Source organism: Pseudorca crassidens, chromosome 11 (assembly GCF_039906515.1).
Source record: "Pseudorca crassidens isolate mPseCra1 chromosome 11, mPseCra1.hap1, whole genome shotgun sequence".
NCBI classification, from domain to species: domain Eukaryota; kingdom Metazoa; phylum Chordata; class Mammalia; order Artiodactyla; family Delphinidae; genus Pseudorca; species Pseudorca crassidens.
In genome coordinates, this window is record NC_090306.1 from 86,064,034 (window position 1) to 86,081,522 (window position 17,489).

At 43.2% G+C, this 17,489-nt stretch overlaps 1 protein-coding gene and 1 long non-coding RNA gene across 3 annotated transcripts in view; one reads left to right on the forward strand and one right to left on the reverse strand.

The window, feature by feature from the left end:
* Positions 1 to 9,698: 9,698 nt before the first annotated feature.
* LOC137202322 (uncharacterized) lies at positions 9,699 to 16,966 on the reverse strand. The gene is made up of 3 exons (XR_010932544.1): positions 16,696 to 16,966; positions 15,134 to 15,276; positions 9,699 to 10,808 (listed from the first exon to the last, which is right to left on the reverse strand). It is a non-coding gene; the product is annotated as an uncharacterized lncRNA (long non-coding RNA).
* UTP20 (UTP20 small subunit processome component) overlaps positions 16,963 to 17,489 on the forward strand; it is a 94,677-nt gene continuing 94,150 nt past the window's right edge. Inside the window, exon 1 of one of the 2 annotated variants that reach the window (XM_067697688.1) lies at positions 16,963 to 17,204. In XM_067697688.1, the coding sequence (XP_067553789.1) occupies positions 17,160 to 17,204 (45 nt within the window). In that variant the 5' untranslated portion in view covers positions 16,963 to 17,159. The remainder of the gene's footprint in view (positions 17,205 to 17,489) is intronic. The other variant, XM_067697686.1, reaches the window with a different exon arrangement.

Here is a 17,489-nt window from a genome sequence, read left to right on the forward strand (position 1 = left end):
TCTTTCAGATTCATAGACTCTGTAAAGAAAACCTCTGTGGAGGGAGACAGAAAGACAGGTTTTAATGACTGATTGTTGTGTCCACAATCTAAAAAGCAGGGGAGAAAAAAAAATTCTTTTTAAGACACACATACTTAATTTAGCCACAGTCCTGGATAAGAAGCTACCAGTGATCAAAGCTGGAAGTAGTGATGGGCTGGTAAACCAGCTCCGGCGGTAGAGGGAGCCCCAATTTCAGCGTTTTCCAATTTCTATGTTGTCAGTACTCTTCCCAAGGCTGGTTTCAAGCTACCAATGGTTGTTTGGCTTGCAAAATTCCTGAATATTTAGCAATCAGCTCGCACAAGCAGGCACACCACTGGCTGTCATGTCATGGCTTCAAGTTCTTCAGTTTTATGAAGATCTTTCTTAAAAGTTAAAGGCAAATCTTCTTGGCCCTAAAATCTTGTCTAGTTGGTACTGTGGATACATTTCCTGATAATACCTTTAAATGATACCATATCTTCCAGATTAATTTTGTAGCAACATCAGGAAAGTGATAATTTGGCTATTTGGGGCCCTGACTCATTTCCCCTGCCTCTGCGTTTTTTAGTTTTCTAGAGCTGGAAACACTCATCCCTGCACAGGGAAGCTCAGAGCTTCCCAATTCAAAGACCAACAGAAAGCAGAGCTTGAGACAGGGGCTTGCGTGGAAGTAGGTAGGGAAAGGCAATCCTGGTGTGTTATTAAGCTCTGGGCATCTGGGACTTGACCCCCACTGGAACCTCATGAGAAGTCTTGTAGAATGCCTTTCAGAATTGAGGGGGTTCCTGCAATGTGGGACTCTCGGCGTAAAGACCAGGAAAGTCCCAGGAAAACCAGGATGGGTTGGTCACCCTACCAGAATCATCTACCCAAGAGCTGGAAAAAAGGAACTTTTATCCACTAACTCCTGTCCTTCACTGGTTCAGCTGCCCCACAAGATGCCAACTCCTTGCACTCTCGTGTTTGCATATGTGAAAGTCAAAACACATTTCTGCAGGTGCCCAAAGAAGTGGAGTGAGAGCAGCCCCAGGGCAGAATGAGACGCGGGCCCCTGAGGTGAGGGACCGTAGGCTCACACCTCTGGCAGCCAGAGGCAAGCTAGGCTGAGAGGATGTGAGGCGGTGCACAAGGGCAGCCAATGCAGGGTGTGAAGGGCACGCAAACAGCCTTGGCCCCTGAGCTGGGAGGAGCTCAGACCCCCTGGGAGCTGGGGTATGGCGATGACTGAAGCCACTATGAAGTTTACCAGGTGGCCCTTTCATGAATCTACCCATGACAAGATGTTGACCCTTACATGGTTTTCCTTCCTTCCTCCCTCCTTCCTTTCTTCCCTTCCTTCTTTCCTCCATAGATTTTTTTTTTTTTTTTAATGACATGCAGAACTTCCCCGACCAGGGATCGAACCCATGCCCCCTGCGTTGGAAGCGCGGAGTCTTAACCACTGGACCACCAGGGAAGTCCCCTTCTTTCCTCCATAACTTCCCTTTTTCCTCCTTCAATAAATATTTAGTGAACATCTATCATATCCCAGGGACTATGCTAGGTACTTGAGATACAAAAATAATTAAACCCACTCCTTGCCCTCAAGTAGCATGTAGAGGAGGGACCAATCCTACAACAGTTATAATACAATATAACTCTGGGAGAGAAATGGGCAGGAGGGGAAAGGGAGAACTGAGGCTTTACATAGGAAGTAATACTTAAGCTGAGTCTCTAAGGATGATGATGATGATGTAATGATAATAACAACAACAGCAGATAACTGACGGTTATGGATGGAGGCTGATTATGTGCCAGGCCATGTTCTAAGGCTGATTTATAGTACAGTCCATTTAATCTTTATAACAGCCCTAAGGAGGTGCTATTATTATCCTTAATTTAGAAGCGACAAAGCTAAACTGTTGAATAATTAAGTTTTCCAAGGTTTAAGGCACATCGGCACAGACTGATATTCACCAAAACCCATTTTTTCCCTTCCTCCTGGGCACATAGCTAGACTACATTTCCCAACCTCCTTTGCAGTTAGATGTAGCCATGTGACTGAATTCTAGCTAATGGAATGGGAGCAGAAAAGACATTTCTAGGCCTGCCCCATAAAAACCCTCTATGTATATCCCCCATATGCTTTTCCCCTCCTGGATGTCTGGAAAGGTGAGCTTGGAAAGCACACGTTGAAAACGGTTGGGTCTCCATCAATCTGGGTACCTAAAAAGAGGAGATCTTGCCCCATTGATTATTCACCTGTCCAGCACTGTTCTTTGAGCAAGAAATAAACTTTGATTGTGTTTGAGCCACCATAGATTTTCGGGTTTTTTGTTACAGCAACATTTCCACCTTTTTTATTTATCAAGGAAGTTAGTTTACTGTAATTAGTACAGGAACATATGAGGAAGTAGCAGAAAATTAGGTTGAAAAGGTAAATAAAAGGTGTCATATACCACATAAAAAAGTCTTATCTTCTTTTTTTTTCTAAAAGTACAGAAGAATTCTTTTAAGATGGAGCAGAAGGAAACAAAAAGGGCAGCTATAGCTCCAGTTGGGTAGAGAGGATAGCTGAGGGAGGTCATACCCAACGTATTCTTTTTTCTGAGCAATAAGAAGCAGAATCGTCTTCCTAGGGGCATGCTGGGTGTGTGGGCATGTGGGTGGGCTGTTGGGGAGCAGGCTGGGAGCATAAGAAAAGCGGTGAAGGTTAATAATGTGAGAGACAGCAGTTAAGAGAGAAGATTTTGAAGTGTGTATCAGTCAGATTCCTATAGGGAAAACAGATATCACTCTAGGTATTTCAAGTAGAAGAGTATTTAATACAGGAAATTAGGTGCTCACAGAACTGGTAGAAAGACCTGAGAAGCAAAATTCAGGGGGACCCCCACTGGATTTCAACTTCATTGCCTCTGAGCCAGAGATCCGCTGCCGTCCGACTCAGCAGTGTGCAGGAAACCATTGCCAACTTCAGAGGCCTCCACAGTCCAAGGCAGGTGAAACGCAGCGGCTACCGAAAAAAACTCCTGTTTGGGAAGTCCAGTCCATTTTTAAGAATGTAACTACAAATTCTTTGAAATTCTTTCCACCAAGGCATGTGATCCCTTCCCTTGAGTCTAGGTAAGCTTCTGACTACTTCAACCAAAGGAGCATGGCGAAATGAAGCTATGTGACTTCTAAGGTTAGCTCATAAGTGGCCTTGAAGATTCTGTCTTGCTTGTTGAGAACACTCATCTAGGAGCTCGGAGCTGCCATGTGAGAACTCTGTCTACTCCGGGCTACCATGCTGTATGGAAGCACAAGCCACATGGAGAGGTCTGAAGGGGAGGCAGGAGGTTCAGAGAAGGCAATGAGACAATGGAAGCAGAGGGACAGAAGGAGATGTGATGATAGAAGCAGAGGGTGGAGTGGTGCGGGCCACGAGCCAAGGAATGCTGGAAGCCTCAAGAAACTGGAAAAGGCAAGGTAACAGATTGTCCCTAGAGCCTCCAGAAAGAATGCAGCCTGGAGGTCCTTGTGACCTCCAGGACTGAATTGCTTTAACCATACTGCTTTAAGGCACTAGTCTGTGGTAATATGTTGCAGCAATAGCAAACGAATACAATGCCTGACTCTGAGTACACCCTCAGGAAATGTTTGTTAGTAAATAGGCAGATGAACTAGGCTACAAGCATCTCTTCTTATAAGAAAATGTGGAATTGTAATCTAGTATAATTTTAAAAGATTAATTTACTCCCTGATATCTAAGTATTAGGAGTTGTGATACGTTCAGTTCCCCTAAACTCCTAAACCCAGACTAAATGTAGACAGGAGTAAGCCAAACAGAAAAATGCTGTGTTTTAAGAAACAATGACAGGCAAAATTTATTGAACACTTACTATGTGCTTTATTTACCTTCTCTCATTGAACCCTCACAACAACCCTATGTGATAAGTGCTACTGTCATCATCCAGAGAGGGGTTAAATAATTTGTCCAAAGTCTCATAGCTCATAAGTGATAAGGCCTGGACTAGAACCCAGGCTGACTGACTCCAAAGTTCAAGCGTGTACTGCCTTGGCGTGGGAAGGGAACAGCACAAGATGATGGAAAGCCTGCTGTCACCAGGTAAGGGTCCAGATCCACCTCTGCATGGCCCTGGGAAAGTTCCCTAACTTTGGGGTCTGGTCTCTTCTTCCTAAAAATGTGGCAGTTGGGCCAGATGACCTTCAAAGTCTCTTTTTGGAACAGAGTTTCTATAACTCTTTCCAACTTAAAGAAAAATCACACATGTCAAATGGGTGAAATAAGGACAGGTAAGCATCATATCCTGCACTGAAGGAACGTGCTACCTTTGGTAAGCAACTGGTAATTTCCAGCATCCATTTGCTTATTTTATCTCTTTACCACCACTGTTTTATAAATGTAACAAGGAGGAGTGTGATGGACTGATTACAAAAGTGGTTCTAATTCTCCACTCCTCCCTTTAGTTATGCCCTTTGCAATGAGAACTTGCAGCTCTTCCCATCAAGAGATGGAGACCATTTCCCCACCCACTGAATAGGGGCTATTCTTGTAATTGCTTTGCCAAATAGAATAAGGTCAAAGTGGTGTGTGACCGTCCTGAGCCTAGGTCTTGCTCTCTTCCAGGCTGTCTCAGGCCTCTACCTGTCCACGAGAAAAGCTCAGGCTAGCTTGCTGGATGATGAGAGACCACACAAAGCAGAGCTATGTAGCCAAGTAATCCAAGCCAAGGCCACGCGAGATTAGCCAGCCCCCAACCACTCGGTCAGCAAACCACAGATGCCAGCAAGCCCAGCAAGATCAACCAAGACAAACCCAGAACATCAGAACCAGCCAGCCACAGACTTGTTGCACGTCACTGTGGTTGTTTTTTATGCAGCTTTATTGTGGTGATAACTGATACAGTTCACTTTCAGGCAAAGCAGAAAGTCTGGCATATGAATTATACCTGTATTAATCAGAACAATTAATTAAGCAATCAGGAAAATTAATCTAGGTTGCAAGCAACAGAAATCTGACTCAGATTTGCTTAAACACACAAGGGAATGTATTGGTTCATATTATTGAAAAGTCCAAGGGTAGACACAGCTAGATTTCGATGCTCCAAATTTATCATTAGGAACCTGATTCTATCTCTTCATTCTATTTTTATCTGTCTTAGCTTCATTCTAATGCAAATATTTCCTCACAGGTCAGGATAGCCACCAGTAGCCTCCAGTTTATGCTCTATTGTGTTTAACCATTAAATAGAAAGAGGGTTTCTGTTTCCCAACAGTTCAAGTAAAAGTCCTAGGGAGGGGCTTCCCTGGTGGCGCAGTGGTTGAGAGTCCGCCTGCCGATGCAGGGGACATGGGTTCGTGCCCCGGTCCGGGAAGATCCCACGTGCCACGGAGCAGCTGGGCCCGTGAGCCATGGCCGCTGAGCCTGCGCATCCGGAGCCTGTGCTCCGCAACGGGAGAGGCCACAACAGTGAGAGGCCCACGTAGCGCAAAAAAAAAAAAAAGTCCTAGTGACGACATTCACTGGACTGACTAGGATCACAGACCTATCCCCAAACCAATCACTTTGTTTTTTCAGGGAGATACACTGGGCCTGGGTCTGGATCATGCATCCAACCCTGGAGATAGGAGATGGGTTGGAATTAAAACCACATGCACTGAGAATAAATAAAGAGGGGATTCCCTAAAAGAAAATAAAAGTAGTGCTACCAAAAGAATATATGGAAACTACGCGTGTCTTCTATAGTCCTCCATATTACTAATGAATTAAAGAAAAAGAGAGTGAAGCAATCTTCTCAGCATTGATTCTTCTGCAGAACAGTAGGCTGTTCACTGTTACCTGTAAAAACTTCAACATTCATGCCAAAGTAACTATTGTTATGCACAACTTTCTTCCACCCCACCAGATGAATGTCTAAAAATCAAATCTTGATCACATCTCTCTATCATGTAAGTAGATAATATCAAGTGCCCATACACATTAAGGAAGGTCTTAGGATAGTCATTAGAATCATGAGGCATCTGAACTTGATCTCAGAGACTCTTGATGTGTGCCCATGAATCGTAAAATTGCTTGCAAGTCCTAACTGGAGAGGTAGCACAGTGCAGTGGCCAAAAGCACAGGTTCTGGATACAGTCTATGGATATCTGGGTTCCAGCTCTGACTGCTTAATGAAACTATGTGACTTTGGGTAACTCAGTCTCAGTTTTCCCATCAGTAAATGGGGATAATAACAGAATTTACCTTGTAGAAAGAGTAAATGAGTCATCATATGCAAAGCACTTAGAACAGTATCCGGTACATAGTAAGAGCTATAAAGTGTCAGCTATTAATCGTCTGAGCAGACACGTGTGGCAACAAGTCTTTTGAACCTAGAGTAAGAAAGTCTGGCACCATCAATCAAAGGTGCGTGACCCCAGCGGAGTCACTTCTTGCCTCTGGGATTACTTTCTCTATAATGTGACGGAAATTATATCTACCCTGCTTACCTTGCAGGGATGCCATAAGGATCAGAGGAGTTGACGGGTGCTAAATCCTTTAGAAACCTCCAAGTCCTTTATAAATAAAAGGCCTTATTAACACTAATTACCTCCATCTAGATTATCTGACTGTGTGCAATCAATGCAGTTTTTCATCCCACCCTGCTTTGCGCAAAGAATCATTAGGGAAAAAAACCTGCTGCTGACAGATAATGGATACCCCAACCAAACCCGGTGCAAATGTCCTTAGGGATTGTTTTGTGACTTAATATTCACCATCACCTTTTATACCTAGCCTGAAGTAAAGTTCATTGTAATGGAAAGGGTATTAAATTGGTGGTCAGGACACCTGGATTCTAGTTCCCAATTCTGCTGTTAATTTATTGTGCTATCTCAAGTGAGTCAATTGATTTCTCTGGGTTTCCCTAGTCTGTAAAATGGGGAATGCTTATAATGTTGTGACTGCACAGCTCTTGTGACAGAGATGTTCCTGGGCATTGGGATGTGGTCATTCTTGGAGGAGGATTACTCATAACTTAGGTTAAATCCCCACTGAAATTCTGGAAAACACATCTTCCCAGACAGTATTTTATTACAAATACAGTATTTGCTTAAGAGAATACATCCAAGAGTATATGTTGAAATGACAATGTCTTTGTCTCTAGAATTTCCCATGAATATAAGCAAAAATCATCTTACAGATGACCAAGAAGAGGATCGCAATCTTCCTTTCTCTGGTCCCACAAGGCATCTGGTGATGTCCTCTTCCATGGACCTTCTTCCACTGTCCTTGCCTTGGGACCACAGCAGCTCTTTCTAAGAGGCTGTTTCAGCAATTTCCTAGTATGGTCTATTAAGCCCTATGTGATCTGCTCCCCAGACCTCTGACTTCCCCTCCTACTTGCTGTGTTCCTGATACGCTGGGCTCCTGGCTATTCCTGGACCAGACTGAAGCTCAATCCTGCCTCAGGACCTTTGCACTTGCTGTTCTGCCTGGAATTATCTTCATCTCCAGAGGTCCCTCCCTCCCTTCCTTCATGTTTCCGCTTCCCTGATTACCTTATGTAACATAGCAAACCCTTCTCACTTTGCTCTGGTGCTCCCTGAATTAAGTACCAGCTAAGCTGCAATAATAAAGAAATCCAAACCCAAAGTGGCTTATACTAGATAGACGTTTATTTCCCTCTTGTGTAACTGTCAAGAATTGAGCAGTCCAAAGCTGGGGGCTCTGTCATCTTCCACACTTGGCTTCCAAGGATGCTCCAGTCAATGCCATCTCTTAGCCAGTTGGAAGGAGAAAGAAAGGGTACAAAGCAAGTGGCTCTATCCTTCAGCTAATGACCTGACTGAAAGTTACACAAAACATTTCCACTCATATCCCCTTGGACTGAACTTGGTCACAACACTATATCCAGGTGCAAAATGGAGGGAGGGGGGGAAATGTAGTCTCTAATGCATGGTCATGTTACCAGCTAAAAGTTGAGATAGGGGTTCTTTTTAAAAAAATTTTTTACACAATTTTTAAAGGTTACGCTCCATTTACAGTTATTACAAAATATTGGCTATATTCCCTGTGTTGTACAATACACCCTTGTAATCTATATCACACCCAATTGTTTGTACCTACCACTCCCCCTCCAATGTTACCTCTCCCTGCCTCTCCTCACTGGTAACCACCAGTCTGTTCTCTATATTTGTGATTCTGCTTCTTTTTTGTTATATTTGCTAGTTTGTTGCATTTTTTATTAAGTGATATGATACATTATTTGTCTTTCTGCGTCTGACTTATTTCACTTAGCATAATGCCCTCCAAGTCCAACCGTATTGCTGCAGATGGCAAAATTTCATTCTTTTTTAGGGCTGAGTAGTATTCCACTGTGTGTGTGTGTGTGTGTGTGTGTGTGTGTGTGTGTGTGTGTGTGTGGTTTATTTTTTTGATGTTGACTTGTATAAGCAGTTGAGATAGGGGTTCTTTTTCTAAAAAATGAAAAGGGGAATGAATTCTGTGGAATTAAGCTTCTGTCACTCTCTCTATGTACCTGCTGTATTTATCTCCATAGCACTTATTGCCATCTGATGGTCTACTAGAGATTTACATATTTATTTTTTGTTTCCCACACTGGAATATGAGCCCCATGAAGGCAGGGAATTCATTTGTTTACTGTTGTCTCTTAAGCCTTTAGATCAGTGCCTGACACACAGTAGGCACTCAATAAAAATTCATTGAGTATGTAAATACATCTTTTTTTTTCCTAGCTGCTGTTCTGAGTCACTCACTTCTCTTTCTGATTCACTCTGAATCACACAGGTCCAAATTTTCTTGGTTTCTAGTGTTAATGAGATTCTGGTCCTACTTCCTCTTGGAGCTCCCAGGATTCAAGAGCAGGGTGTTGTCTTTCTAGATCCCATCTCAAGTAGCCATGATCTTCTCCAAAGAACTTTTGGGTTTACAAGGAGAAGGAGTTAGGAGGAGATGTAATTTTAAAAAATTAATAGGCTTTATTTTTGGAGCAGTTTTAAGTTTACAGAAGAATTGAACAGAAAGTATAGTGAATTCCTGTATACCCCCTTCCCCTTCCCATATAATTTCCCCCATTATTAATATCTTGCATTACTGTGGTATACTTGTTACAATGGATGGACCAATGTTGATACATTATTACTAACTAAGGTCTGTGTTTAAATTAGGGTTTACTCTTTGTGTTGTACTGTTTTCTTTCTTTCTTTTTTTTTTTTGCGGTACGTGGGCCTCTCACTGTTGCAGCCTCTCCCGTTGCGGAGCACAGGCTCCAGATGCGCAAGCCCAGCGGCCATGGCCCACGTGCCCAGCCGCCCCATGGCATGTGGGATCCTCCCGGACCGGGGCACAAACCCGTGTCCCCTGCATTGGCAGGCAGACTCTCAACCACTGCGCCACCAGAGAAGCCCCTGTTTTATAAGTACTGACAAATGCATAAAATCACATATCCACCATTACACAAACTATCACACAGAATAGTTTCACTGCCCTAAAAACCCCCTGTGCTTCACCTATTTGTCCCCTCCTCCCAGCCCCTGGCAACCACTGATCTTTTTGTTGTCTCCATAGTTTTGCCTTTTCCAAAATGTCATAAAGTTGGAGTCTACGGTATGTAGCTTTTTCAGATGGGCTTCTTTCACTTAGTGATATGCATTTAAGCTTCTTCTATGTTTTTCTGAAACTTGATAGCGCATTTCACTTTTTTTAATTTAATTTTTATTTTATATTGGGGTATAGTTGATTTACAACATTGTGTTAGTTTCAGGTGTACAGCAAAGTGGTTCAGTTATACATATACATACATCCATTCTTTTTCAGATTAATTTCATGTTATCAATGAATAATATTCTATTGTATGGATGTACCATAGTTTACCCATTCACCTACTGAAGGACATCCTGGTTGCTTCCAAGTTTTGGCAATTATGAGTAAAGCTGTTATAAACATCCATGTGCAGGTTTTTGTGTGGACATAAGTTTTCAATTCATTTAGATAAATACCTAGGAGAGTGACAGGTGGCTCATATGATAAGCCAATGTTTCGCTTTATGAGAAATAGGTAACTGTCTTCCAAAGTGGCTGTACCATTTTGCATTCCCACCAGCAATGAATGAGAGTTCCTATTGTTCCACATCCTCTCCAGCATTTAGTGTTGTCAGTATTTTAGAACTTAGCCGTTCTAACATGTATGTAGTGGTATCTTAATGTTTTTCAATTTGCAACTCTCTAATGACATACAAGGTTGAGCATCTTTCATATGCTCATTTGCCATCTGTATATCCTCTTCGGTGAGGTGTCTGTTCAGATCTTTTGCCCTTTTTAAATTGAGTTCTTTTTATTGTTGAATTTTAAGAGTTCTTTGCACGTTTTGGATACACATCTTTTATCAGATATGTGTTTTGCGAGTATCTTTCCCAGTCTGTGGCTTCTTTCCATTCTCTTAAGATGTATCTTTTTTTAAATAAATTTATTTATTTTGTTTTATTTTTATTTTTGGCTGCGTTGGGTCTTCATTGCTGCGTGCAGGCTTTCTCTAGTTGCGGCCAGTGGGGGCTACTCTTCGTTGCGGTGCACGGACTTCTCATTGCGGTGGCTTCTCTTGTTGCGGAGCACGAGCCGTAGGTGCATGGATTTCAGTAGTTGTGGCACATGGGCTCAGCAGCTGTGGCTCACAGGCTCTAGAATGCAGGCTCAGTAGTTGTGGTGCACAGGCTTACCTGCTCCATGGCATGTGGGATCTTCTTGGACCAGGGCTCAAACCCGTATCCCCTTCATTGGCAGGCGGATTCTTAACCACTGCGCCACTAGGAAAGCCCCAACACAAAAATATTAAGTCAGCTGTGTAAGTATTATTTTGGATGAAAGTGAAAGAACCCAGTTAAAATTGGCTTAAGCATACAAAAGTGGAATTAGTGAACTAAGGTGACTGAAAAGTCCAAGGACTGGGTGGATGGATCCATTGGCTCACATAAGCTCATCTCAATCAATCTCTCTCCCTCCCTGTCTCTCATCTACTTTGCACAGAGTTCATTCACAGGCAGACCTCTCCATGAAGTGACACAATGGCCACCAACAGCTTCAGGCTCCTATCATCTTGCAAAACTTCAAGAAAAAGAAGCATCTTTTTCCCAATAGCTCAAAAAACTTCCAGATAGGGTCCCTGGCCCAGCTTGGGACACATGCTTACCTCTGAACCAGTTAGTTGGCCAAAGAAATACAACTTAGGACACAGGCCCTCCTAGGTGTCTAGTCTGAACTTCAGACACTAAGAATGAGGGAAGAGTGATTCCTCAAAGGAAAATAAGGATGCTGCTTCCAGAGGAAGAGAGAACAAACACTGTCAAGAAATCAACAAATGTCTACCATAACATCCAAGCATTTATTTCTCTAAACCTGGCCCTTCTAGTTCACATTCTTAAGCTGTGGGGTGGCAAAAAGGCAAACTGATATTAGAAGACCTGAATTCAAGTCCTTCCACCACTTAGAAGTTCTCCGATCTTCAGATCCCTTATCTTTAAAGTGAGGATAATACAACCTACCTTGCAAATGTGGATAGGAGAACAAAATAATGATAATAGCAAATACTTATAAAAGACTAAATAGTAATAATAGTAAACACATTCTATAGCACATGGGATGTGCCAGACAACGTTCTAAGTGCTTTAACATACAGGAGGTCAGTGATTCCCAAACTTGAGCCTGCAGCAGAATCACCTGGAAGGCTTGTGAAAGTACGGATTACTGGGCCCCATCCCCAGAGTTTCTGATTCAACAGGCTTGGGGTGAAGCCTGAGAATTCACATGTCTAACAAGTTCCCCTTGGGTGCTGCTGCTGCTGCTTGGGGACCACACTTTGATAACCAAAGTATTAGGTTAGTGACTCTTTGGAACAGCTCCATGCGGGGCACCAGTATTACCCCTAATTTGGTGGTGAGTAAACTGAGGTTCACATAGCAGTGACAAGGGTGTGAGCCTGGGACACCTGGTAGCAGAGTCCAACTCTCCTCTCCTTCAAAGAAGCAACTAAGATGTAATAGGACAAAAGCCAATTCGCATGCAAAGATATAACCAAGGGGAGGGTGGGAAAATGGAGAAGGGGAGATAAATCCAAACTGAGACCCTTATCCTTCCTACAGAAGATGTCAAGTTAAGGCTAAAAATAGAGAGTAGAAATCATGAAAGTGGGTATGTGAAAATATGTAGGTGTTTAAATTGTTCAAAAAGCAGGTTAATTTAGGTTATCCTCTGACATCTCTTAAAAGAAAATAAGGAATTTAAAGTTCACGACAGAAATGCCAACGGTGAGTGAAAGTGGGGAAGGAAAACAAGCTGAGCACAGAAGGCAGTAGCGTGTGTGCTTGTCTGTATGTGTGTTTCAGGAGGTGGGGAAGGGTGTTCCAAATATTTTAACACCGACGGAAAGACTGCACCAGCTCCCCTGTAAAATGCTGAGTCACTCACGGTATTAAACAGTAAAAATGGCAGCAGCGTCAATGATCTGCTCTCTGGAAGAGACATATTCAAAACCGAAGACAACAGCCTTCTTCTTGAGCAGATGCTGCAAAATGAAATGCCTAAGGGGGCCAGGTGGGTACCTCAGACATAAAGCAGCGAGGGGGTCAGGGCTTGGACTACAGGGAGTGATTGCTGCTCTTCCAAATGTGGGCCCAGTGCTGTGGATGTTTTTAATTTTTCAAGAGAAGCTAGAAATCTGGATTTTCACTTGAAATCTCCAGATTTTTTACAAATTAAAAGATTTCACGAACATTTTTGGTGAGCAAAATATATCTGTGTGCTACACTGGGCTGGTGAAGCCTACCACTTTGCAATTTCTGGTCTAATGTCTCTGATGCCTGAGGCATAAACCAGGAAAGGAGAATAGAAGCTCAATGGTCTCAGTGCTAAAAAGCGATCATATGGTTGAAAAAGAAACAATAAAAATAAGAAAGACTGTTCATATAGGCATGTATAAGTTACAAGAGACTTTGACCTGCTTTATGTCAAAGGATCTCCTTACTAACCAGCAAGTAAAAAGGCAGACTTGGTTATTACTTAAAGGTGAGGAAACTGAGGCTGAGAGATTAAGTCACTGGTCCAATTATCAGCTAATACATGGAAGATCCTAGAATTGGGATCCAAATGTTCCTCTGAATCCAAACTCCATGCTCTTGCTGCCTCCCGATTTATATACAACAGTGAACATGGTTCTCACAAGAAGGGAACGATCTTTGGGTCAGCTTCTCTTAACTACCGTAATTAAGAGTTACTAAAATATCTTCCTTGGCTTTCTTCTTTTCCCTTCACTTCCCTCTACTGGTTTGAGATCTCACTTCCTTGGTCCCTTGTTCTGAGTCAGAACCATTTCCCGTTTGATATATTGCAACTTTTGAGCCCCACCATGCAGACCTGCCCCCTTCCTGACATCACGTACAATATCTTACTAACCTTTCAAGAGCCTTGGATTACTGTTGTCCCCACCTTACGCTTAAGGAAACTGAGGCTCTCCCTACCTCTGAGTTTCACCCTGTTCTTTGTTTTACTTTTTATTAGCCCAAGGATACTAAGGGTGATACCAGTGCCCAGTGCTAACTTGAGAGGATGTGGCTTTGGATTAAGAGCTAAAAACAACCAAATTGGGCTTCCCTGGTGGCACAGTGGTTGAGAGTCCGCCTGCCGATGCAGGGGACACGGGTTCATGCCCCGGTCCAGGAAGATCCCACATGCCATGGAGCGGCTGGGCCCGTGAGCCATGGCCACTGAGCCTGCGCATCCAGAGCCTTGCTCCGCAACAGGAGAGGCCACAACAGTGAGAGGCCCGCATACCGCAAAAAAAAAAAAAATTTGTATTTGACTACTTTGAACCCTTGCATATACTGCTCCTTCCCTTGTTCCCTCTACCTAGATAACACCATTTGTGTCCATGCTCCTCCCTTGCCTGGTTTTCTTCTATCCATCTTCCAGATCTCAGCTTAGATGTCACCTCCAGCTAGAAGCCTTCCATGTCTAGGCTAGGCAAACTTCTCATGTGTTCTTGTAGTCCCTTGGGCTTTAAATTAGAGTGTGCACTAAGGAAACAAAGATTAAAAAGCAAAACTTCCCAATCAAGCTTAAGAAGGAAGGAAAGAAAGAATTATGTGTCTAAGTGAACTAGCTGGAATGGATGGGGCAGGCAGAACGATTGCGGTAAAAAGAAACAGAGGATTGCAAGGGGTATTTATGGCCTTGGCATGGAGGGCAAAAGCTGGGGGGCAAGAAGATTCATAAGTAAACAGTGGTGTTCTTCGTGGCTGCTTTGGACATTCCACAGAACCTGAGAAACAGCTTTGGAAGAAACCTTAACAATCCTGTGGCACAACGCTCATCCAGTGCAGGAGTTACATTAGTCTTGAGTTTGTCAGGGTTAAACAAAGTACTGTACGCTTTGTTAATTCAACAAACATTCATTAAACTCTTAAGTTCACGGGATACGCTGGTGATACAAAGTTGAAAAAGTACATGGTTTCTGCCCTTAAGGAACTTGTCAGGTAGCCAGACAGTAGACTGCTTATTCATTCAGCAAACATTTATACCATTCTCTGTGCGCCAATACAATTCCTTGAAAAACTGGTATTATTATCACTTCTTTTAATAGATCAGGAAGTTGGGTCTCAGAAAGGTTAGGTAACTTGTCAAAGGTTGTGCAGTTATGGTACCTGGCACCTTTCATCCATTAGCTTCTTTACTCTGCACAACAACGCCCTATAAGGTAGGTGCTTTCATTAGCTCCGTTTTACATAAAAGGAATTGAGGCTCAGAGAGGGTAAGTAACTTCCCCAAGACTACACCAGTAATAAATGGCAGAGGCAGGATTCAAACCCAGGCAATCTGGTTCTAGCATCTATGCTCTTAACCACCATGTTGTATTGATAAATTGTTCAACCAGAGCTGTCAATATTATACGGATCATATAATGAGTAACAATGCAATATATAACTTGTGTCAGTTTTTTGATTTTCATGTTTTTCTCTACTCCTTATTGTCCCATTAACTCCATTACCAAAAATAAATGACAGAGAAGCAAAAGGACACAATTATCTGGGGGTAATTTTAGCAATAGGTTGGGAACATTGCTTAGAGTAGGGGCTCTTACCCTCAGGTAACTGCAGACTTCTCTTTGAAATCATCTATACATTTTAGTGTGAATGAGCTTATTAGTATTTTTCTGAAGAGAAGGTCTACAGCTTAGACTTAGACTCCTTGAAGGCTCTGTGACCCAACAAGGTGAAGAACCACCTAAAGAAAAAAAAAAAAAGCCAATTAGCTTACTGGAAGCCAGTCAAACATTGGGCATTTCTATATTTTATTACTAAAAAATAAAATCCATAAATGCTATGAATCCATTAAAAATATTTACAGCAACCCTGTGACAACATAAAAACATTGATGTCGTAATGCCAGTAACAATACGAAAGTGTTTTATCTACTTTACTTCTTCACCTGATTGCCTCCTCAATCCATACATATTTCGCTTCCTTTCCTCTACACCGGACCATACTTGTCAAGGTCATCAGTGACCATCACCTTGTCAGGTTCAGCAGCTACTTCTCTCTCCTCAGTTTTCACTATAGCTGGCCACTGGCTCTGCTTCCAGGCCAGGACTAGTCTGTTTCTACCTCACTGGCTCTCTTTCCCAGTCACCTTTCTGGTCACTGCTAAATGGTGGAGCATTCCAACGTTCAACTTGGGTCCTCTTCTTTTCTTTGTCCTCCTTTTCATCGCTCTCTCCCTAAAACATCTCATCCAGTTCCATGGCTTTAAATAACTTCACACTTTCTGTAAAGTGTATTTAAGTCACACCTCCAGCCCTGACCTCTACACTGAGCTCTAGGCAGGAATATATTCAATTTGTCTACTGAATATCTCTTCTTGGCTATCTAAGATGTAAGCACCTCAGACTAAACATTTCCAAACAAAATTATTAATATTATCAGTCTCTTTTTCAGCTCACATAACAGAGCATGGCCCATAGCAGACTGTCAAGAAACATTTGTTTAATGAGTAAGTGAAAAAACATACGCACACACACACACACCTGTTTGTATAATTACGTTTAACAACAGGACGTAAGAATGGTAGGAAAATACCAAAACGTTAACTGGTTGTGCACGAAACCATGAGTTTTCTTTAAAAGTCCTTTCCAATTTTAAATGGAAAAATAGTGGTTAAGAATATCAGACATTGGGCTTCCCAGGTGGCGCAGTGGTTGAGAGTCCGCCTGCCGATGCAGGGGACGCGGGTTCGTGCCCCGGTCCGGGAAGATCCCACATGCCGCGGAGCGGCTGGAGCCTGTGCTCCACAACGGGAGAGGCCACAAGAGTGAGAGGCCCGCGTACAGCAAAAAAAAAAAAAAAAAAAAAAAACGATATCAGGCATTGCTGGGGTGGGATAGGGAGGGTGGGATAGGGAGGGTGGGAGGGAGGGAGGGAGACGCAACAGGCAAGAGATATGGGAACATATGTATACGTATAACTGATTCACTTTGTTATAAAGCAGAAACTAACACACCATTGTAAAGCAATTATACTCCAATAAAGATGTTAAAAAAAAAAAAGAATATCAGACATTGGAACCCAGTGCCCTCTGCCAGACTGCCACTTACCGGCTGCACATCCTTGCTTTCTCCATATGCCAAAGGGACTTAGAAATACGTACCTCATCTGTAGTCATGCAACGTTCACAATGCGCTTTACTGTGAAATTATGAATGTAAAGAGCTTTGCCTGATGCAGTATACATAGTGAGAGGTAGTAGTTACTGGCTGTTAATGATGACAGGCATGTTTTCTTTTATGATAAAAATACACATTTTTCTTATAAACCTTTACTGAAGAGAGTTCAAAATACTCCGCCCCCACATACCCACTCAGCCAGAGCCTCCCAGTCTCCAGCCGGCTGCAGGGCGCGGGCGCGCCTGCTCCGTCCGCTTCTTCCGCCCACGTGACTCACTCTGCCGGCTACCCGTCTCCAACATGGCGGCGCCCAGGGGCTCAAGCCGCACGTGAGAAAGAGTCTGAGTACGTGGGAGTGCAAGTGTGGGAGCCAGTTTCTCTTGTCTACAGTCAGTAGCATCCCTTCAACCCTTCCCGAGATCCTCGCGGGCCGCCGCCCCTCTGCAGCCATGAAGCCAAAGCCAGTTTCCCACAAGATCGAGAACACTTACCGGGTGAGTGAAGCAACTCGGCCGTGGGACTAGTTCTCAGCGGAGCTCCCGAGGCTACAGTGCTCTGGACCGAGCGAAAGTCATTTGTCCGGAGGCTCTAGCAAAAGAGCCTCTCTCTCTCCGGGTGTAGTAAATATGGGATGGGGGAGGAAGCTTCAACTGCAGATTTCGCCCATGTATTGCGGCGTCTGGCCTGGCTGAGACTTCTCTTCAGGCCAGAGTTAAATTCAGTGTCACAAACTAACTGCTTAGGAATTCTTTCCTGCTCTTTTATCCTTGAAGACCGAA